Raw genomic sequence first — 22,952 nt, 5'->3', positions numbered from 1 at the left:
TTTTCTATTCTCATAAAATCTATATAGAATAATCAGTAAGATTGAAAGACACCCCAACACAACCAAGTCTTCCTGAAGGAGTAATTTTATTAGTATAAGAGAAGTTCAACGTAGCCAAGTTCCCCTACAGTTGAAATTTCTGTGCATTATGAATATCAGTCCATATGTTTGTTTAATTATATAAAAGCACAAACAGTGCCATATAAACTCATTAGCACTTTGACAATCGATATAAGAGAACATAATAAAATAGAGTTAATCTGCATCAGGATCTGAAAAGAAGTGAACATTTCCACACCTTGTAGCCTTAAAACCAATGGCCGTTGACGTTTCATTAAAACTCAAAGGAACCTTCAGCTTGCAGTCAATCTTCCTATACGGCTTGTAATTGCGCGACTTGAACTTGCCGTACCTGGCTTTTATCCGAAGAGCGAGCTGCACGTTTATACTATAAATCCCGGAAGCAGTCTCCGAGTTAAACTGGGACACCTCGCGTTTTCCAAACTTCACCAGTTGCGACCCTTGAACAACCAGTTGATGCAAATCGGTGGTGTTTTTGTGGCCTTGGTAGAACGGCAAAGTAGTCAAAGTGACGAGAGCAAATTTCTTCTTTCGGTAGTTACCTATGACTTGGATGCGGCGGTAATATATGCCAACCCTCTTGTTAGGGTTTCTGATGGTCATGTTGAGTGCGAGGTTGTAATCGAGGGTGTTGTTGGAACTGTTGAAATTGAATTGGGTTAGAGTGGCATTGGTGATTGTGAATTTGGGCTCTTGGGGAAAGAAGATGAACCCGAATATCACGAAGGGCAGGCTGAAGCAGAGGGTGGTGCAGTAGTATATCCAGAAGCAGCAGGGGCAGCAGTTAAAGCGGCAACCACACCTTCTAGACATGGTTATTAATGTATACTATGGAGAGTTTAGCTTATCGATGAATAGTGATGAGGAATGTAAAGACGTATTTATATAGAGATGAAACGACGGTCGATTCTGATCCTGATCGGAAATGGATGGCAAGAAGCTCAAAGTCAACTACCTGGGAAGAGTGTTCCGTGAGGAATCTTTAATTAAGGGAAATTGCAAAGTTGTTGAAGGAAGCGATACGGTTCCTGGCAGCTTCCCAACATCTGACTTTTGCTTGATAAATACATACATACGTATACACACACACATATTACATATATATGTATTTTCCCATGTTAATTAATTAATGTTGACAAATTCTTTTGTTCTTTATTGATAAAGTTTGGGTATATATGACTGGGTAAGAAAACTTGGAGATGGAAATGTTTTCGCCTTTACAGCCTCATGATTAATTTGAAGCAAGTAGGAAGTCTAATGGCATCGCATATGCATTGTAAAAAGGCAGAATGAGAACAATATATATCAAACAATATTTACATGCATAACAGAAGAAAGATCTCTAGAAGACTGCAACCTAGTGAAAACTAAGTGAAAGATAACTATAACCACATTATGGCAATAACATGGAAGACTTGGGACGTTTACATTTAGACATATTAGTTTCATCCTTTTCTCCCAACCAAGCTATTACTTCATACATCGATTTATTTAGTCTTTTGTACAAGCATGCACGGTCACGCTCAAAAGGCTGAAGAGGCTTAAAATTTTCTGTCTGTGGCTACTTCACCTTCGATATTCTGTCTGCAGGCAGTGGCGCACCTAGAAAATTAGTTATGCGGCCGGGGGCGAATTTAAACCGTAATAGCTAACGAAAATTGAAATCCTTGCCCACCCATTTCCAAAAAACAATTTATGCATAAAACATATGAAAATAAGAAGCAATTTTTATGATATTAGATTAAACATGCATGAAATCATCAAAATCATGACACTTGTGGGGGCAAAAGCTGCATACTACACATTCAAATGCATAAAATTGTCTAGAGCTTCTATATATAACAGTACGTGTATGTATGATGATGTAGTGTGGGCAGCAGCCCACAGTAGCCCTATGCTAGGTCCGCAAATGCATGCGGGAACAGTGAAATTAATGAAAATGGCCTTGAATGAAATAACTAAAAGTCGCCATGAGCTCTCAGAAAACATATGCATGCAATGCTAGAGTGCTGGCTTGCATGGATTGTTAAAGACAAAAGCAATACAAGATCATAGCATAGCAATGCTAGATCTTATTTTTTGTTAACAGAGGTAAAGCCTAATGCCAACGTTGAAGCTAATTTGGTACCAAAATTACCATAATTTTCATTATTTTAGGTGACCACTCTTCTATCCGTTAGATTAGACAAATAATTGTGATTTTATGAAATTTATTTAACTTCACACAATGTAATTTTAGAGTAGCTGGATCCGTGTTGGTATGGTCATTGCAAATTTAGTTGAAAGTCACATGAGATGAATTCAAACAGAGGGCTCTTTAAGATGTAATGAGGAATTGAACTTTGGTTTCTTACGCTTAACTTTAACGAGGGTATACTGAAAAGTGTAAATTGATTGAGAGTCATTAGACTAATAGAGTTGGACATAAAAATAAAAAAAAAATAAAAAAAACTAAAAATAAAACATGGGATATATTCAGTAATTAATGTGATATGAGTATAGCGATGGGTAAGAGAATTATTATAGGCACTTTATATGGTATGATGAACTTTTTTTTAATGTGGTTAATAATGAAGGGAATGAGTTAGTTGAGTAGTTAGGATAATTGACTTTGAAAGAAATGTGATATTGTTGGTGTTTGTACAGAGGCTGTTAGAATTGCTTGATTGGGTTGATCTCCTGTATTTATCCGTTCAAAGCTTCAAGAAACTTTGTAGCGTCTTCTCCTAAGCTCCCCCACAATAATGTTAATTGGCCTGCTGCGGTAGCATGCTTCTTGTAATATGTAGGCATAAACTCATACAGTTTTGATAGATGAACAAAAGTACATAAAAAGGTTTGCAAGAAGGCATGTGGTGTGTGGGGCCAGAAGTGCATGAATTGTAGAAGATGAAATGCTTGCTGCGGTTAGAAGTTTGTTGTAGTGTAATTCACTGCGGTGAGGAAGGAATGGATTTTGGTGGTAGTTGATGGATTTAAGGTCATTTAGAGCTTGAAACTGGTTTTGGATTGGAGGTTAGAAATGCTTGGCTTGTTCCTTGAGGCTTGCTTGTAAGATGTATTGTTTAGAGGTCCTGAGATTTATTGCCTAGAGGTTGTATCCTCTATAGCTTGGAGGTCCTCTATTGCAAGAACAAGAAGTCTTAATTTATAGGCTAGAGGGAAGTGGAGTAAAAGTATAAGATCAAGGGAAAAAAACTGCAATGTTATGGTTAAAACCACATGACTAGGCATAGAACACAAGGCTTAATTAGAGTTGTTCCTTAAGTTTAGAATGTGCAATAAAGAATGTACCCTCTATGTACTATTGTGATGTAATCTTTATTGCAGTGTTGAAGACCACCAAAATGATGCTAGTTTCAAGGTCATGTGAAGGGAAATATGGTGTGTGTTTAGGGAAGAAACTTAAGGTCTTTACGGTTAAGTTCCTTACCAAAGCAAGGATGGAAAGATTGATGATTCTCATAATCTTGGTGTAGAATAAGATAGCTACTGCATGATAAAATATGGACAAAATACTGTTTACTCCTTATACTTATAGGATCTTGACGTTTCAGTCCCTGACATTTCAATTTCACCTAAAAAATCCCTGAACTTTCCAATTTCATCTAAAAAGTCTCTGCCGTCAATTTTCCATTAAAAAATCTGTTATCTTGCCGATGTGGCACTATTTCAACAGTAAAATGACTATTTTACCCTTATTGACCCCAAAAAAAAATTTACTCTTTTTTTTTTTTTCTTTTTTTAACTCTTTTTTCTCTATTTTTTTAATTTGTTCTTTTTTATTCCTACTTTTTTTTTTAACTCTTTTTTCTCTATTTTTTTAATTTATTCTTTTTTATTCCTACTTTTTTTTTTAACTCTTTTTTCTCTATTTTTTTAATTGTTCTCTTTTTTTTTCCTACTCTTTTTTTTTACTCTTTTTTCTCTCTTTTTTTTTAACTCTCTTTTCTCTCTTTTTATTTTATTTTATTTGTTCTCTTTTTTTTTAACCTCTTTCCTCTTTTTTTTCCTACTCTTTTTCTTTAACTCTTTTTTCTCTTTTTTTTTTTATAACTTTTTTCCTCTTTTTATTATTTGCTCTCTCTCTTTTGTTTTTTTAAATTTCTTTCTCTGTTCTGTTTACCTCTTCTTCCTCTTCCTCCTCTCTGCCTTCGGCCTTCTTTTCCTTTTCCCTTATTGCAGCTCCAGTTTTTGGCGAGCATCACCGCCTCTCCTAATCACCGTTGGCGTGCCCGCCGCTCCAAGCAAGTGCTGGCCATTCCACCATCCATCCATCATCCCCGTCATCCCAGCAAGCATCACCACCTCTCCTAATCACCCCTCTCCATACAGCGGTTCCAAACCAAATCGGAGCACACCCAAATCAAATCAATTCACCTTCCACCTCCCTTTCTTCGGTGCCAAAACTGTTCGAACATTTCTCTCTAAAGTTACGATCAGAAACAGCCAAATAGACCAAAACATGGAAACTCGCAGGAAAACTCAAATATCTTATCCTCTTCGAATCTCTATTGGCTCATCATCTCAGCAAACCAACACCAAAGAAACATTATTGACGTCAAGAGAAAGCTTCTGATATAGCTCCGACACCACGAAGGGGCAGGAATCTGAAGGGAAGAGAACCCGACCATTTCGGCTTCTAGGAGTGGCCGAAAATTGGAGCTGCGATCAAGAAGGAGGAAAATAAGGGCGAAGAGCCGAGATGAGGAAGAGGAAGAAGAGGTAAACAGAAAAGAGAAAGAAATATATATTAAAAAAGAGAGAGAACAAATAAAAAAAAAGAGAAAAGAGATTTTTTTTTTAAAAAAAAAAAGAAAGAAAAGAGAGTTAAAAAAAGAGTAGGAAAAAAAAGAAGAACAAATTAAAAAAATAGAGAAAAAAGAGTTAAAAAAAAAAGTAGAAATAAAAAAGAACAAATTAAAAGAATAGAGAAAAAAGAGTTAAAAAAGAGAAAAGAGAGTAAATTTTTTTTTTTGGGTCAGTAAGGGTAAAATAGTCATTTTACTGTTGAAATAGTGTCACGTCAGCAAGATAACAGACTTTTTAACTGAAAATTAACAGTAGTGACTTTTTAGATGAAATTGGAAAGTTCAGGGACTTTTTAGGTGAAATTGGAACGTCAGGGACTAAAACGTCGAGACCCTATAAGTATAGGGAGTAAACAGTATTTTGTCCATAAAATAAAGTATTGCATGACATTTGTGTTATTGGAAAGGCTTTTGGGTAGATGATTGTGTTTAAGCTTATGAGTTTGGACTCTCTCATTTTTGCATTCCCATGTAAAGATTTCGATTGTTGGACCTAAATTTTGGTCCCAAGTCCAAAACCACCGACAATAGAAAATCAAGAACGAGCCTCACATACTTCAGTAACTTTCCACACCACAACCAATTATGTAAGCCCCAAGAGTGTGATAGCAGTAAGACAATCAAAAATGAATTACATGATTGAGTATTCCTTCTAGCACAATGGGCATTAAGTCATTAAAGCCCATAATTCGTCTTTTTGGATATTACTCGTTTTATTATTTTCGCATAGTATATTGAATACCTCTTAAGCATGCAATGTGATTTTTTGGGTATCAACAGATATTCACACACTCTTAAATTTAATTTGAATCCCCGCATCATCTTGCATGACGACATAATATTCAGATTCAAAATTAAATTGAAAACTGATGTCGTATTACTCTTAAATTTTGAAACCTCATGACTCAGAGAAGCCGCTACATAATTGAAGGGGCGGCATAGCATGGCTTTTCCGTATCTTGGTGGCCCATTGTAAAAGGGTAGACAACAACATTGTTTAGGTCGTGGTTTTGACTTCTTGTAATTAGTAATGGCTTCGAATTTATCAAAGTGAATGTTAGCCCATGGGTTAGAGTTTTCAACCATGGTGCCGAAGTCTATGGCGTAATAGAGGATGCTGTTGCCAGTCCTCGATTCGTTGATATCCTCTATGGTGCCATAGAAGATATCAACTAATCGAGGACCCTCTATTACAAGTTTTCAACCATGGTGCCGAAGTCTATGGCTTATTTGAATTTTGAAATGGGATATGGGACAGGGATAATATTTTGATCTTCATCCCCCTACCTACCCAATAAGAATTACAATATGGGTATTGTTACCCTACTAATTACTTTGTTCACCCTACATTCTCTTCTCACCCTATATATATTTTGGTAATTTCAAGTCTACTTAGCTCACCCATTTATAGTACCCAAAATATCCTTTTTCAATGTAAAATTTAACTTGAATTCTTTTTCTATTTGGCTTCCTCTGCGTCTCAAATTCTTTTTTTGTTAGCATAACATGAGAATAATTGAAGATGATGAATGCTAAGAAAGAAAGAGTTAGGGTTTAACGATGAATGAAGAGATTAAGAATAGAGTTTAAGTACATGTTCAGTAGGGTGTAAACCATGTTATAGGATAAAGATATTGTAATTTATTGTTATTTTATATTAGGGTATTTTAGTTTTTCAATAAATCAGAAACTTGTAGGGTGAAGAAAGTAATTAGTAAGGTAGCAATAGCCGTACCCTAAGAATTATCTAGAATATATATATATATATATATATATATATATATATATATATAGCAAGGATCTGAAGAGGAAGGCCGCAAAAGAAGAAGAAAAATGCGGAGGTTGATTTTCAGCCATTAGATTAGTTAAATGAAATTGAACTGCTCAGGCAGAGTCAATTCAAGTCTAGACTGTCAGAGTGTAAGTGACCATTCCCAAGTACCAACATTTAATTTTCACAAATCATCTCAAAATTACTCATAGAGAGATGAGAATGGATAACTAGAAAACTATTTGAATTGAAATTTTCTACTTCAAAACTGTAAGGCCAGTCATCTCTCTTTCCATCCATGAAGAGTATGGCTTATACTCAATCTCATGCCGAGGGAAAAAAAAAATCATTTCCTATATTTCAGTTTGGCAGATGACTGAAGAAGAAGAACTGGGTAGGGTTGGGCATCCAAAATCGAAGTCCCGATACCGTCCCGAAATCAGCCAGTACGGGCCGGGACCAAATTCTAAAATTTACTATTTGGGCCCGTCCCGTGGAAACGGGCCCGGTACCAGTACTAGCCTAGTAGAAACCGATTGATCTCGTCCCGTCCAGTTAAAAATTAATTAAATTAAATCTTTAATTTTTTATATTACTTGGTTGGTTTTGATTGGGTAGTTTGTGGGAACACAAAGGAATGACCACATTTGATCAAAACATTTTGACCTAAACTAAACGGCCTAAGGCCCTAAGCCGCTAAACGAAGACATCGATCGATCCCTAATTCTTCTCTACTCTCCACTCTCCACTCTCCAATTCTAAGCTCTCTTCTCTACTCTCCACTCTCCAATTCTTCTTTTGTTCTTCATCTAAATCCCCGATCCCCAATTTCTTTCCAATTTCCCTTCACACAGCAAGCCCGATCCCCAATCCTTACTTTATTGTGAGGATTCAAGGCTTCAAGCATCATCCTCGACCTTACTTTCGAACCAATCCGAAACAACCAAGGAGGAGCTCGATTTGGAGCAGTCCGACCCGGAATCGTGGGCTCGTGGCTTTTTTCGTCATTATCAACAATCATGGAGGCTTGGTACTCACTAATCTGTTTGATCTGTGCCATATGAAATCGATTTGATTTTGAATTTGAATTTGAAATCGAGGAGAATCGAAGGTGTGGAGGGAGGGTTGAAGATCTGGGGTTGAGAGCAAAAGGAGACGGTTGTGGTTTTGGTATTTATAGGTTTAGAGAGGAAGGGTGGCGTGCCGTTTCTTGATGAAGAATTACTACATTACTGCATTACTGCAATCTGTAATTTGCAGTACTGCAATCTGTAATTTGCATTACTGCACTTGTTTCCTATCATAATCTACATTACTGCAATTTGAATTCATAATCTGCAATCTACAATTTGCTGTTTTGCACATATTGTATTATTTTCCATCTTCACTAGTTCATTTCTTCTTTTCAAGAAGTCTTCAATTCATTGTAGTATTTTACATTGTTTGATTTGGTTTAAGGCAAAATTGATTGTGTAGACTTATAAGTTGCAGTGCTAAGAGGACAGCTGCATCCTAGAATGATTGAAATCTAGAAGTTTTGGATAGCTGTTAAAGTACTTAAGTGTGGAGGAGGAAAAAAAAAAAAAGGAATCGGGTATCCTGAATTGGGCCCGGGCCCGACCCGATCCCGGTCTGTTTCGGTACCTTCGGTACCAACTTTGAAAAAAAGTAGTCCCGTCCCGAATAATATTTTCGGTACCAGGCTCGGTATCAGTCAGTAACCGGCCCGTGACCAGCCCTAGAACTGGGTTCAGTATATTCATTTGAAATAAAAAGAAAGAAAGAAACAAAAAGGGCAAGAGAGTGATTCAAAATCTGAATCCGACCCAGCAAAAGCTTTGGAACATTCAAAGCCAACCAATTAAAGACGAATTAGTCCCAGGGGAAACAAATTTGAATACCTTTCGGAATTGAAACAAGAAAAAAAAATCCAATTCCATATCTTTGATTTCTTCTTCTGAAATCGTCGCTTGACTTTGAATCTGAAGAGATGAGATAGATGAGTTGGGCTGTTGGGGACTGACTTAAGAGTGCGAAGTAGACACGTGTTCTCAACGCACATGGGTTTTTCATGTGAGCCATTCAATTTCATTTAACCAATCTAATGGATGAGAATCAACCATCCGCATTTTTTTTGGCTTTTGCGGACATCCTCTTCATATCCTTGCTTTGTATATATGTGTGTGTATATATATTCTAATATAAATTATCAATAAATATTTATCTAAATCTCTTTTTTTGTCAATCTTTTGGTACTCTAAATAAATTTGTTCAAAAAGAAAGATTCTTTTAATAAAAATATTATTATGAACATGTTTGATTTTACCTTCATACTTTGTATGAATTTTTATATAATAAATTAGTAATATTGTTAATAAATAAATATAATACGAAGAAACAAGTTTTTTTGAATATGTATCTTCAAGTAACATAATAGTGGTAGCATAAATTCAACAATTTCCCACTTCTTCAAGTACCAAGAACTCATAAGAGTTAACAGAGATTGAGGCGGCAGAGGCGGAACTGTATTACAGTCCGGCGGGGTCCGGACGCCCCCAAGCTTTGTTTCAGATATACGAGTATATATGCATTCTGTTAATCAACATGAGGGAAGAACCTTCTGTTCATGTAGTGGACCCCCCCTAACCACGTGATGACCAATTAAGCCTCATCAAAAAGCCCGCGGATCAAGTGGGCCGATGGAGGCCCGCCGGCCCGGAGGGCTTTTAGCCCGGCCCGGCCCGTCAAAAAACCCGCAAAAGCCCGCCTTAGTGGGCCGAGGGCCGGCCCGCCTAAAGCCCGCAAAAACCCGGCCCGGCCCGTAGGCCCGGCCCGCCAAAGGCCCGCTAGGCCCGGCCCGTAAAAGCCCGCTAGGCCCGGCCCGTAAAAGCCCGTAAAATATTATATATATATATATATATATATTTGTAGTTATGTGTGTGTGTGTTTATAAATATATACACACACACACACATAGATATATATATTTGTGTGTGTTTATATATATATATGTGTGTGTGTGTGTGTGTGTGTGTTTATATATATATGTATATATATTTATATATGTGTGTGTGTTTATATATATGTATATATATATTTATATATGTGTGAGTGTTTATATATATAATATATATATATATAGAGATATATATATATATGTGTGTGTGTGTGTGTGTGTGTGTGTGTGTTTATATAGAGGATATATATATAGAGATATATATATATATATATGTGTGTGTGTGTGTGTTTGTTTATATATATAATATATATATAGAGATATATATATGTGTGTGTGTGTGTTTATATATATGTATATATATATTTATATATGTGTGAGTGTTTATATATATAATATATATATATATAGAGATATATATATATATGTGTGTGTGTGTGTGTGTGTGTGTGTGTTTATATAGAGGATATATATATAGAGATATATATATATATATGTGTGTGTGTGTGTGTGTTTGTTTATATATATAATATATATATAGAGATATATATATGTGTGTGTGTGTGTTTATATATATGTATATATATTTATATATGTGTGTGTTTATATATATAATATAATAATATATATAGAGATATATATATATATATATATATATATATGTGTGTGTGTGTGTGTGTGTGTGGAAGTTCTTATACTTCTATTATTCTATATAGAATATGTGCATATATATATATATATTCTACATATCGGTAATCGGTTGACCAATTAGATCGGGTTCAAAACTATGGTGAAATTGACTAAATTTTTAACCACACGCATAATTTATTGTAATAAACTCATCCAACGGTCGGTTTTTCCATTTTCTTTGAATTGATAGGGGTTGCTCTTTGGAGTGTATGATATATAAATATAGGTTCATAAGAGTAACTAAGTTTGACCTAGTTGATCGAATTCGAAACAATAACGAAATTTGCTAGATTTTCTACAATCACCATAAAACATTACAATCTCTCCATCGAGCGGTTGGTTTCTCCGAATTCATTTTCTACTTCATGGTTGCTTTAGAATAAACCTAAACAATTTAAATGCAATGTATAAGTCATACAACTAAAGGAATAAAATTGGTATACACCAATGTGTTTGTAATTAAAATTAATTTTTTTTATCTTATGTCCACGCACATCCATCGATGGAATATATACAAACGTGATGTGAAAAAATAAGCACGTTTCGCGGTTGCCACGCCATCGGTCAACCAATAAAACATATAAGTGACTACGGTTGACCAATCCGATCGGATTCGAAAATATGGTGAAATTGGCTAAATTTTTTACCACACTCATAATTTATTGTAATAAACTCATCCAACGGTCGGTTTTTTCATTTTCTTTGAATTGATAGGGGTTGCTCTTTGGAGTGTATGATATATAAATATAAGTTTATAAGAGTAACTACGTTTGACCTAGTTGATCGAATTCGAAACAATAACGAAATTGGCTAGATTTTCTACAATCACCATAAAACATTACAATCTCTCCATCGAGCGGTTGGTTTCTCCGAATTCATTTTCTACTTCATGGTTGCTTTAGAATGAACCTAAACAATTTAAATGCAATGTATAAGTCATACAACTAAAGGAATAAAATTGATATACACCAATGTGTTTGTAATTAAAATTAATTTTTTTATCTTATGTCCACGCACATCCATCGATGGAATATATACAAACGTGATGTGAAAAAATAAGCACGTTTCGCGGTTGCCACGCCATCGGTCAACCAATAAAACATATAAGTGACTACGGTTGACCAATCCGATCGGATTCGAAAATATGGTGAAATTGGCTAAATTTTGTACCACACTCATAATTTATTGTAATAAACTCATCCAACGGTCGGTTTTTTCATTTTCTTTGAATTGATAGGGGTTGCTCTTTGGAGTGTATGATATATAAATATAGGTTTATAAGAGTAACTAAGTTTGACCTAGTTGATCGAATTCGAAACAATAACGAAATTGGCTAGATTTTCTACAATCACCATAAAACATTACAATCTCTCCATCGAGCGGTTGGTTTCTCCGAATTCATTTTCTACTTCATGGTTGCTTTAGAATGAACCTAAACAATTTAAATGCAATGTATAAGTCATACAACTAAAGGAATAAAATTGGTATACACCAATGTGTTTGTAATTAAAATTAATTTTTTTATCTTATGTCCACGCACATCCATCGATGGAATATATACAAACGTGATGTGAAAAAATAAGCACGTTTCGCGGTTGCCACGCCATCGGTCAAACAATAAAACATATAAGTGACTACGGTTGACCAATCCGATCGGATTCTAAAATATGGTGAAATTGGCTAAATTTTTTACCACACTCATAATTTATTGTAATAAACTCATCCAACGGTCGGTTTTTTCATTTTCTTTGAATTGATAGGGGTTGCTCTTTGGAGTGTATGATATATAAATATAGGTTTATAAAAAATTAGTGTCTTTAAAAATTTATTTATCAATAAATTAGTATCTATATATAAATATAGATTTTTTTTGGTACAATATAGTTATATAGATCTATTATCTTTGGTTGTATTTGATCATTATCCATTGAATTTCCAAAGCTTGATTAAAAAAAAAAACTTGTGTCTTTAAATATTTATTTATAAATAAAGCCCGCAAGGCCCGGCCCAAAAAAGCCCGCAAGGCCAAGCCCGGCCCGGCCCGAAAAAGCCCGCAAGGCCCGCTTTATATGGACGGGCTTGGATCCTTTGATTTTTAATAAAGCCCGGCCCGGCCCGGCCCGCAATTATTTAAAAATATGGCAAGGCCCGGCCCGAGCCCGCTATGAATGGGCCGGGCCGAGCCCGGCCCGGCCCGTTGACGACCCCTATGACCAATCCTCTATATAAAAGTGTAATAAAATAATAAAAAATTCATTGTAATACAAATCAATGACATATTAATTAAAAACTTAGTTGCCTTTTTTTCATTCTTAGAGTTGGTTTTTTAATTTTGAAATGAGAGTTATATGGTTTTGTTACAAAATTATAATTTACTTATGAAGTAGTTTTTTATTTTTTTTATTTTTGGAGTAGTTTGTTATATTATTTCTATCTCGAGTTCTGGACCCCCTCAGTGTTTAAATCCTGGTTCCGCCACTGTGAGGCGGGTATGAGGACCTAATCCCGAATGAGAATGCGGATGAGAACAGACAATCGCCAATATCTTATTAAGGAGATTGAGGTGGATACAGAGATGGAAAATGAAGTCGGACATGTGGATGGTATTTTAATTCCCACACCCTACCCTCCCACTGTCATGCCTACTGTTACATTGTAAAAAGTACCAGATTACCAGATCCTCTCATATCACACTAAAAAATAGTATCCAAGCCTAACTAAGTTCCAGGGGATGAAAAAGTTGAAGAAAATAATTTAGTATATAAATGTTCGGTTCATCATATGAATAAATGGTTTGCGAAGGAACATCACTGGTCAACCATACTTGTTAAAAAAAAAAATGGCTCCCTCATATGGAAAAAAGAAATAAAAACAAATATACAAAAAAAAAGAAAAAAAAAAGCCTATATAGAGATCGAACACATTTTAAGATTGTTTGTTTTTTTCCCTATCAAAACGCATTTCACGATTGTTGATGGCAAAATGTTAATTAAATTAGCTACTCTGTTTCTTTCTCTCACACTTGGTACTTTTGAATTTTTCACCACCCGATTTTGTAGGAACCTTCAACTTGCACTCATATTTGAATTTGTTTTTAACCTTGAAACCGAAAGCAGTATCGACCTTTATCTTGGCCTCAAGCTTCAAAACAATATCGACAAGCTTAAGGTTCTTCACCTTTGAAGCGTCAACATTACCAGACATCTGTTTCACCCCCTTGTACGATGGTTTGAGTTCCTTCTTGTCGACCTTAATTATCTCAAACGGGGCCAAATCAACCTTACCCAATTCCACATCCTCGTAAACAGGAGTAGTTTCAAACTCTTCCCACTTTATTTTAGTATTAGCGCTCAACTTATTCTCAGCAGTTATAGTCAAGGCTAGATCGTAATCGAGGGTCTTGTTGGGCGTCATGGAAAACGTGTTCAGCACGCCGTCGGACACCGTGTACTCCAGTCCCAAATCCATTTTTTTCATCTCCTTACGCAGCCAAAGAAACGTTCCAAGCATGGTAACAGCAGTTAGCACCAGAGGGATGACGCAACAAAAGAGACACAGCTTCCCAAACATGGTTGGTTGATATGGATTTAGTGCAACAAGATTTCCCTTTTCTTCTGCTTCAAGGCAGAGGCAGAACGAGCCCTAGAACCTTTGGCCTTGGTGGAGATTCTTAATCTCTAACCACCAAGACAAAAGAGGGCTGGTACCAGAGAGGCCAAAACGTCAAATTAATGTGTAGAAAAATTGGTAAGGGTAAGTACAAGTGCAGGATTTTGGGCAATTAAATGGGGGTATATATAGGCCAAACTCACGTACAGACGGGACCTTTTTGGTACATTGATAGACGTATAATTCGCGTATGTATGATGTACGTGATTCATTAATTCTTAATTTAGTTTATCTAATCTTAAAACTGCAGATCTTCAGGTTGACCACACGACTTGGTCTTGAACTTTTTACGACCACCTAACTTTCCTTTATGGAAACTTAGGGGGGTGTATTCAATCCAGATTTTAAATGATTCTGATTGATTTTTTATAATCCGTGGATTTTCGAGAATTCTACATAATCCACGGATTGTTTTAACTCCACACAGATTTAAATAGATTTTAATGTATTGTATTAGCAAGATTTGCTTAGATTTGTTTGGATTTCATAAGTGCATGGATTGTCCTTATAACAATAATTGAATAAATAACATAATAGAATAGTATAATTTTTTGATCTATAAGGCCCCCGCCTACAAGGCCTTATTTGATCATAGCTAGCTTAATTAAATGTGAGTTAGATTACATATATATTTGCATCAATAACACTAGTAATGACCAGTTTAATCATAGCTAGCTTATTTGAATATAGTAGTGGAGTGTGTGGACAAACTAATCCATCTTGTAAGGACAGACTATAGAAAGAATATTGTAAATATGATGCTATATGTACAATACACTTGATATAAATTATTCTACGCTTCCTGGTTTGGTATTTTCAATCTTTGACAAATGAGATATTGTGGTGTGATTTCATTGTTTTTTTTTAATACCCAGAATGATTTTTGAGTTGTTGATCAACCAAATAAGCATATGGATGGTCTCCAATTATGAAACAAAGTCTACTCAAGATTTCATAAAGCAGCTTTCCATACAAAGTCTTCATAATCATAACCGAACACATGAAATACTAATAGGGATAATTATCTTATTACTTCTTTGCTTCAATGTCTTTCTTGAAATCAAAGTTCGGCTGTGAGTCAAGAACCGAAGCAGGAACCTGCTCATTCCAAAGAAAAATAGTTAAGATCGACCTCAGCTCAGCATTGTTTTTCACCCAAAAACTCAAGAAAACAAAATTTCTCCCAGAATGTTCTTGAATGCTAATGAGTGCATTAGACTATATATTCACAATCAAAAGAAATTATTTAGCTAGATACCTTATTATGGTAAGAGCTAGCTAGCATATAGCAGCAAATCCAAACAATATAGCAGATTTGGATCAAAACAATAATATGTCACTGTAACATTCATATACAATGATACAAGACTGATGATGTATATAACCTTGGCAATGAGAACAAGTAAAAAAAGAAAGAAACGTTCAAATCAAAAAAAGAAGAAGAAAGAAACGTTGGCTTTTAACATTTTAGGAAAAGAGGAAATCATATGCCCCAAAAGCTGCTATATAAGACAGCATCATATATCAAAAGTCATTTTTATAATCAATCTGCCTAAACTGCATGCTGTACAACGAAATCACAGGGATTGTACCAAAACCAAGGCCATATCAAATTTGAACATGAGAAAATCTGATGAGGCAACTCTAGCTTTCCTGATTCACAACATCTTTAGTTTCTATCATATGAAAGATGGCACATTTACCATTATCAAATTACACCAGTATTGGTTTGTAACAAATAACATGATTTGTTATTATAGAAAGAGAAAGTTTTAATTCAGAACAATACTATTTCTTAAATGCATGTGCCATTCTATATGAGTTGATCCAATATCACAGCGATTTGCAATAGAACATTCTAGCTATAATGACAGCTAGAACATGCCACAGATCAGCTGAAAAAACATGACACCACAATGAAAATTAAACTACCATGACATTGAAATCAATATGGTTCGTCTGTTATCAATTTGGCTTTTTTGGTCACATGTTTTCAATACTGATCTCCAAATGGTAAATTTCATAAACAAGTAGTCAGACTTGAATAGAACAATTTATTATTATCATTGAGCCACTTGAGTGCAGGTATAAACAAAGCAATATTCCTAAAAGTTCCAACAATGCATTTACCAGACCAAAACAACACAAACCATGCGACTAGAGAGCAAAAATAGAAAAGGCTCGCCTGGATACGGAAAAAAGTACTGCTATTTCATGGGTAAAAATGACAAAGTACACAAGGTTACATATCCAAACATTTTTATGATTCTCTCTATTACAAAGCCAAACAAAAAATTCAGCCTAAAAAAGAAAAAGCCCCAAAAGAAGCCAAGTATTATTTCAACTATCAATGCCAGACCTAATATGCAGAATCCAACACATTCACATAAACGTATCAAAAATTGCCAAAATCACTGCAATCGATCAACACTGGCATGTGTATAAAAATACCTTTTTAGCAAGTGATAATTTCCCCCAAGTTCACAGATTGAGGTCAACTGTCAGTACGTCTTCTCTCTTTGTCAGTTCGTTTTCTATCTTTGACGCCTTTTCATCTTCAGAGTGAGAGAAAAAAAAATGAAAGACGTCAAAATCTCATGTCTAGAGGGTGGATTTCTGATAGGGTTTGGTATTTATACCAAGCACCCTAGAATCCTACAAAATCAAGCATCTAATAAAATCTTTCAAAATCGCTAGACTTTTGAATACCACTAGATTTGAAAGGACTTTTTAAAATCTTGATAGAATACCACAAGATTTTAAAGGACTTTTTAAAATCTTGATTGAATACCACCAGATTTTAAAGGACTCTTAAAATACAAAAAACTCCTATAGACTCCTAATTGAATACACCCCCCTTACTGTAGCCTTTTCTCCATGGAATGGATTAAGACGGAAGATTTCAGGACCTTTGATCCTATGTGGCGTGTCATGTTTGTTGGAAATTTTGATTGTGTATTTCAAAATACTTTGTGTAACTCCCAATGCTTTGAAAAACTATTTACTATATATTTATGATAAAACATTACTAATTCATTATGTTCATAATATTAGGGCGAGTTACAATATTCCAATAATTATCTTATTAAATTTGCATAATATCTCTAAGCTTTTTCATCTACTATATAAACCTATCACTTCTTGGTCTTACACACACAATGAAACTCATTATTTTCTATATTTCTCTCAGTAGCCATTTTTCTAGTGAGTTCTTTGTTCTTGCTCTTCCATAATGCCAAAGGAAAAATCAAGTATTTCTAGGATCCAAGTTTGCGAGTGTACGCTTACAAGGATTAACGGTTCTTGTACCCTGGAGGGTAGGGCTCCACAAACCTGCTACACTGAGACATTGTCTCCGAGGGGCGAAATCTACTCTTAAAAACAGTGTTTACACGCCTCAACCTTAAACTCTTTTTGAAATAATCATTGGGTGGTGGCTCGCAAATCTAAAAGATAAGTGTTGATCTTCTATTTTCAGCTTATTATGGCATTAATGTGATTATATTTATTTACTAATAAAATATTGTATTTGTGGAATTTTGTAGGAAACGAAATCTGATGACGAAAATAACATCCATCAACCAAATTTCCAACAATACATAAAACAAACAGTTTCGTATTTTTACTTTTCTATATCAATAGCTGTATATAATATCATTTTTGTAACGCTCCAAACTGCACCTCATCAGCTTGAGCACGTCATAGTGCCGCGTGTCCCTAAGACATAAACTGAATGTTCAGTTTACATCCTAAAAACCCGCAAGGCATTTTAGTTAAATCGCGTAGCGGAAACGTCGAAATACTTTTTGAGGTGAAAACTTTTTAGAATCATTTATCGAGCTTATTTGTCTAAAGCGCTTCTAGATCACCACTAGGGTAAATAAGAGTTGGTACACTCTGATACAAGACGAAATAAGGAATAACAAGTTCCAAATGAATGACTCTCAAGAGATAGAGTTCAAGACTAGACACGGAACCTGAGTTCAGTTACCACTATTCACCGAAGCTATCTCCGCGCACCCTGCTCCGTCCGTCAATCCCGTCACCAGTGCATAGTACCTGCATCCACACTGTTGTAGGGCTGAGCTTTCGTCCTCGCTACTCATTGGGAAATCATCTCGACTAGGTTTGAAAACAATCTAATATTGCTTTGTGGCCACAATATGAAAACATACTCAAAACCATGTCATTAAAAGAACGACAAACTTTAAAATAAAAATATTCTCTTTTGAAAATCGATGCATGTTACTCAAATCAATACGTGCGCACCAAATATTACCTGATGGCCGGTCCCATAGACCCACTACACGACCTTACCTCAAATTAATTTATCACCAGGTAAGCATAGCGAGAGCGTCCGCTACCTAGATACACACACGGATCGGGTCGTCATTGCGATCGCGCACCGTCCGACTGCTGTAACTAACCCTCCGGAGGTTTTGGGGATCTAACCCAAGGAAGTCAGAGCCACCCTTCGCTCTCAAGCCATCACATCTCTCACGGTTTGGTCAGTACGCATTGCATTTTAACATAACCAAACCACAGACTTAACATGCATTATTTAAACAAAAGCGTAATATAAATAAACCGCTAATCGAGGAGAGTCTCGAATCCCCTACCTGGATTCCGATGTTTTTCTTCTCATACTCCGAGAGTCACGAACCTTCCGTTCCTCGGGTAACTGAAGTCCTAGATTCCGACATATTGCTCGTCAATATCTCATTGGATAAATATTAACGTTTCGACGGTAAAATAATCGTCCGATCAATCTTTCCTAGTTTGACAAGGAGTTGACCAACATTGACCCATTTGACCAAGGTTTGACCAACATTGACCAATCACCACAAATTCAATAATTATCCCAATTACTGAATATTTTATCATTTATCACTTTTAGATTTTTCACCAATCATAACCATATCAAGATGTTTCTCAAATCAACACAATTTCTTTTTCAATTAGGTGCACCCTGAAAATTACTAAGGGCACCCAACATTAAACTTGAACCATGATTAGCTTTCTATTTAAATACAGATCCCATGATAAACAAAACCATGCTTATGCCGTATTGAAAATACCATGGCATACCCTGGAAATTTTCTTTGACCAATTTAACATAACTCCATTTCACAATTGTGATATCAGTTACTACTCTTAGTAAAAGATTCACCAACTCGTCCAACTTCCTTCCCAAATCAAAATAACTTCAACTCACCACAACTATGACAATTTAATAAAATCAAACATATAACCAGGAGATCAAATTCCAACAGAAATCCAACAACAACAATCGATCAGAACCTCTAGCTCACCTGATTCATACGAATTCAAGATTAAATGATTAATTATGAGCTGCTGCCTTCGCTTCCTCGACAGAGGAATACAGTGAATCGGAGAAAACTTCACCGTCTCCACTTTCACCCATTCCAAGCTCCTCACTTCAGCCAACTCAACAAACTGGGCTTCCTCAGATCTCATTTGATGCTCCACAACGTCGGATATGAGCCCAGAAGCATAGAGCGACCAAAGAGGACAGCGGCTCTGTTGGTACCCGACACCCACCAAAACATCAATCCATCAAAACCCATCCAAAACTAAAAACCAAGTATACCAGTACGTAGAGCTCACCCACAGGATCGATTTCCATACCTCATGCATCCCCGATGATCACCAGAAACTTCGCCAGAAAACTCGAAGCTTTCGGGCTTCCGTTCTCTCTCCTCGCTCCATGCATGGACGATCTGTGACCATAGGCAGAGCCACGACGACAAGACGCGTCGAACTTGACCGGTGCGCCGTCGTGTCGTTGCCAGACGCGGGAGTTCCGGTCAGGGCCGGTCTTGAGGTTTTTGATGCCCCGGGCAAAAAAAAATTTGGTGCCTAACTACCCATATATATATATATATATATATATATTCATATGTAAAACAGTACAACTTTAAACGATAAACATTCGAACACAGAACAATAAAACTAGGATTGCGATGTAGCAATTGTAAAGACGTATGCATCAACATATCAACCTGCAACTTCTGACTTCCAATTAATGCATCTAAAGATGCTATGTTTGTAGAGAAAGAGAGCAAAAAAAAAAAAAAAATTCCATTGTAGGGGAAAAAAAAGTCGATCTTCTAGTGTTCAGTATAGATTGAACCTGTAATTAACTGATTAAGGATGTTGAAAGCTGCAAATTGAACATCAGCGATGACAGTATAGTCGAGATTTTGATATTATAGGCATAAAAATTTATAATAGTTGTTAGAATAATCAACAAATACCACAAAATGCCAGTAATAGAACTTATAATGTCCAAAATTTCAACGAATTTAAAAATTGAAGAACACCCACCATAAAAAATAAAAAAAATTTAAAGAACACCCAATTTAACTATACCTATTTTGATCGATCTCTATTGCAGCCTGAATCGATGGAATGCCAAAAATTGTGTCTGATCACCGTAGAAGAAGAGGAAAATATAGGAGAGAAAGATTGAGAGGAAGTGACAGATGATGAAAATAAATTGCTTGATTGAATAACCATTGAAACCCCAATATTTCAAGAGAAATTTGTTTGTTTTTAAAGTTTTAGAGAGAGTTAAGAGACTCTTGAAATTCGTCTGCTATAATTGTGTGTACAATTCTCAAAATGAGGAGAAGAGAAAACCATTTCGAAGTGAGGAGAGAAGAGAAGACACTGCGTTTGGGAACAAAGCAATTTTTTTTTTTTTGTTTACCGTCGACATATACTATATATAATTTTTTATATATATATATAACCTTATTTAAAAAAAAATTTGTGCCCCCCTCTCACTTGGGCCCTGGGCCGTCGCCAAGCCCGCCCTTGGGCAAGGCCGGCCCTGGTTCCGGTTGGGTCACCGTCGCGGGTCTCGAGCTGGAGAAATGGGTCGATGCTTCTGTTCGTTTCTAGAACGATCTAGTGCGTCCATCAAGTCTCCCCTCTTATATACTTTCCCTTAAATGATTTTGGATGGCTCAGATGAAGCAGTGAATGGATCAATGGCTCAGATCGTGCCAAAACATTTCCTTTTTATATAAAATGAATTTCCATAATTCCCAGACTTCGGAAATTCATAATAAATAGTTCCGGTGTCGGAAAAATTTCCCGAAAATTCTCACAGACTCGTAACGTCGCGTACTTTATTGTAGTATCCAAAATTTTAAGATTTCACCTTGTGAAAAATCCCAATAATTATTCCCGAAGACCTTAATAATTACCGAGATCGTCAAATTTATTCCAAACAATCTCACCTTATCTCAATAGATTTTTCCGGGGCTCACAATTTTATCATTTTTCGTACTATTTATTGTGCATCATTGCTAGCAAGAGTTTTTAATTCTCTTTGTCATATGATTTACCATAATTATTTTCTATTCATTAAAATATTTTTTACCGTTATAACTTGAAAAGTTGTTCCTTTATTGTTGCCTTCGGAATACGTCCCTGCAAAGTATTTTTCTTCAAGGAAGAAATTTTTTTTTGAAATATTGCCTTCGGATTATTGTTTCTTTGGAAATAATAAAGTTGTTGCCTCTCAATAGTTCCATTGCCTCTTGATTAAGATGATATCTCGGTTGCCTGAAAAATAAATGTGTTATCATGAATAACGCATTGAGAAATTATTTTGTCAATTTTATATTGACGGTTGCCTATGTCAATTTGATGCCTCAGAATATTAATGTCCCTACGGTTGATGTCCTCGAAAAGAAAAGAAAAATGTTTCCTTAAAGTTTGGTTACAAATTACAAGTAATAAGAGTTGCCTCATTTAAATCTTGAATGATGAATCGGACCCTATCATATGGATTAAATATAACGGTTGCCTCAATATTTAAACAGTAATGAACACGGTTGCCTTGAGAATTTGGTCACTGAGAAAATAGTTGCATGATTCTATATTATTGGTGTTTTCGGATATAATGCAGAGACAACAAGTCTCTAAACATGGTTCCCTAGCCATTTGCTCAGATGATTTGCTCCATAAGTTGCCTTTCGAATTTTCGTTGCCTTTCAATCAATGTTGCTTCAAAAAAATAAAAATATGCAGTTTTTATTCATTGACGCCTCGATATTGTCCCTTATGCTTATGCCTGAAAAAAATCTCATTGATGGCTATAAATGTGGGGGTGACTAAAATACCCGAAGTTACGAAACCGGATAAACAATGTTGCCTATTAAAATTCAAGTCCTTGACCTGCGAAGATTCGTTGCCTAAATATATATGGCTTGATATTATCTTGCCTATATATATATATATATATATATATATATATGAGCCTGAGGCTAATTCAGACAGACTCAAAATGTGGGGGTTAAGAGAAAAACAAGAAAAATAGGCTCTTATATTTAAATGAAATATATTGGATAACTAAAAATCCAATAAAGATTACTTATTGTTGAGATTATTCAATAAGTTGTGTAGGTCAGAGTTGATTTTGGCCAATACTCTGACAAAACCACTAGGCCAAAGGAAAATGAGAATCCAATGCTTCTGAACTGGTGTCTTTTGGACTATGAACCAGCTATAAGATAAATAATTATGATCCACAGAAATTTGGTGAAAATTAAATTTTCTATGAACCAAAGTTTCTTAATATGAATCAGAGAACTACCATCCACATTGAACTCTCGAAATCAAGTATTTTCCATGGGTGGGCACAAATAAGCCATGCGCCCCTACGTGGATATTCATGAATGCTCTAGAGAGTATACCTTGCTCTCATAGGAAGCTGCCCCACTTCCACATCCATATAGGTGAATCCATCAAGTGTGTACCGCAACAAAACATCACCCAAATTTTTGGGCTATAAAACTCATTAAGAACATTTGTTCAACCTTACACATTACAGTTCAAGCACTATTTATTTACACCATAGAGAGGGACCATCAATAGTTTTATTTGATAGTGCAACACTGACCAACAAGTGACTTGTTCTTACCCATATGAACCTACTTCA

At 35.6% G+C, this 22,952-nt stretch overlaps 2 protein-coding genes across 2 annotated transcripts; both read right to left on the bottom strand.

The window, feature by feature from the left end:
* Window positions 1-255: 255 nt before the first annotated feature.
* On the bottom strand, window positions 256-894 carry LOC112195024 (NDR1/HIN1-like protein 3). The gene has a single exon (XM_024335315.2). The coding sequence runs from the start codon at window positions 892-894 to the stop codon at window positions 256-258; it is 639 nt and encodes a 212-aa protein (XP_024191083.1).
* A 12,409-nt stretch (window positions 895-13,303) lies between these two features.
* On the bottom strand, window positions 13,304-13,879 carry LOC112194240 (NDR1/HIN1-like protein 10). The gene has a single exon (XM_024334485.1). The coding sequence runs from the start codon at window positions 13,877-13,879 to the stop codon at window positions 13,304-13,306; it is 576 nt and encodes a 191-aa protein (XP_024190253.1).
* Between the last annotated feature and the right edge of the window lie 9,073 nt (window positions 13,880-22,952).

This window comes from Rosa chinensis, chromosome 3, assembly GCF_002994745.2.
Source record: "Rosa chinensis cultivar Old Blush chromosome 3, RchiOBHm-V2, whole genome shotgun sequence".
NCBI lineage: Eukaryota > Viridiplantae > Streptophyta > Magnoliopsida > Rosales > Rosaceae > Rosa > Rosa chinensis.
This window is presented reverse-complemented; position numbering and strand designations above follow the sequence as displayed.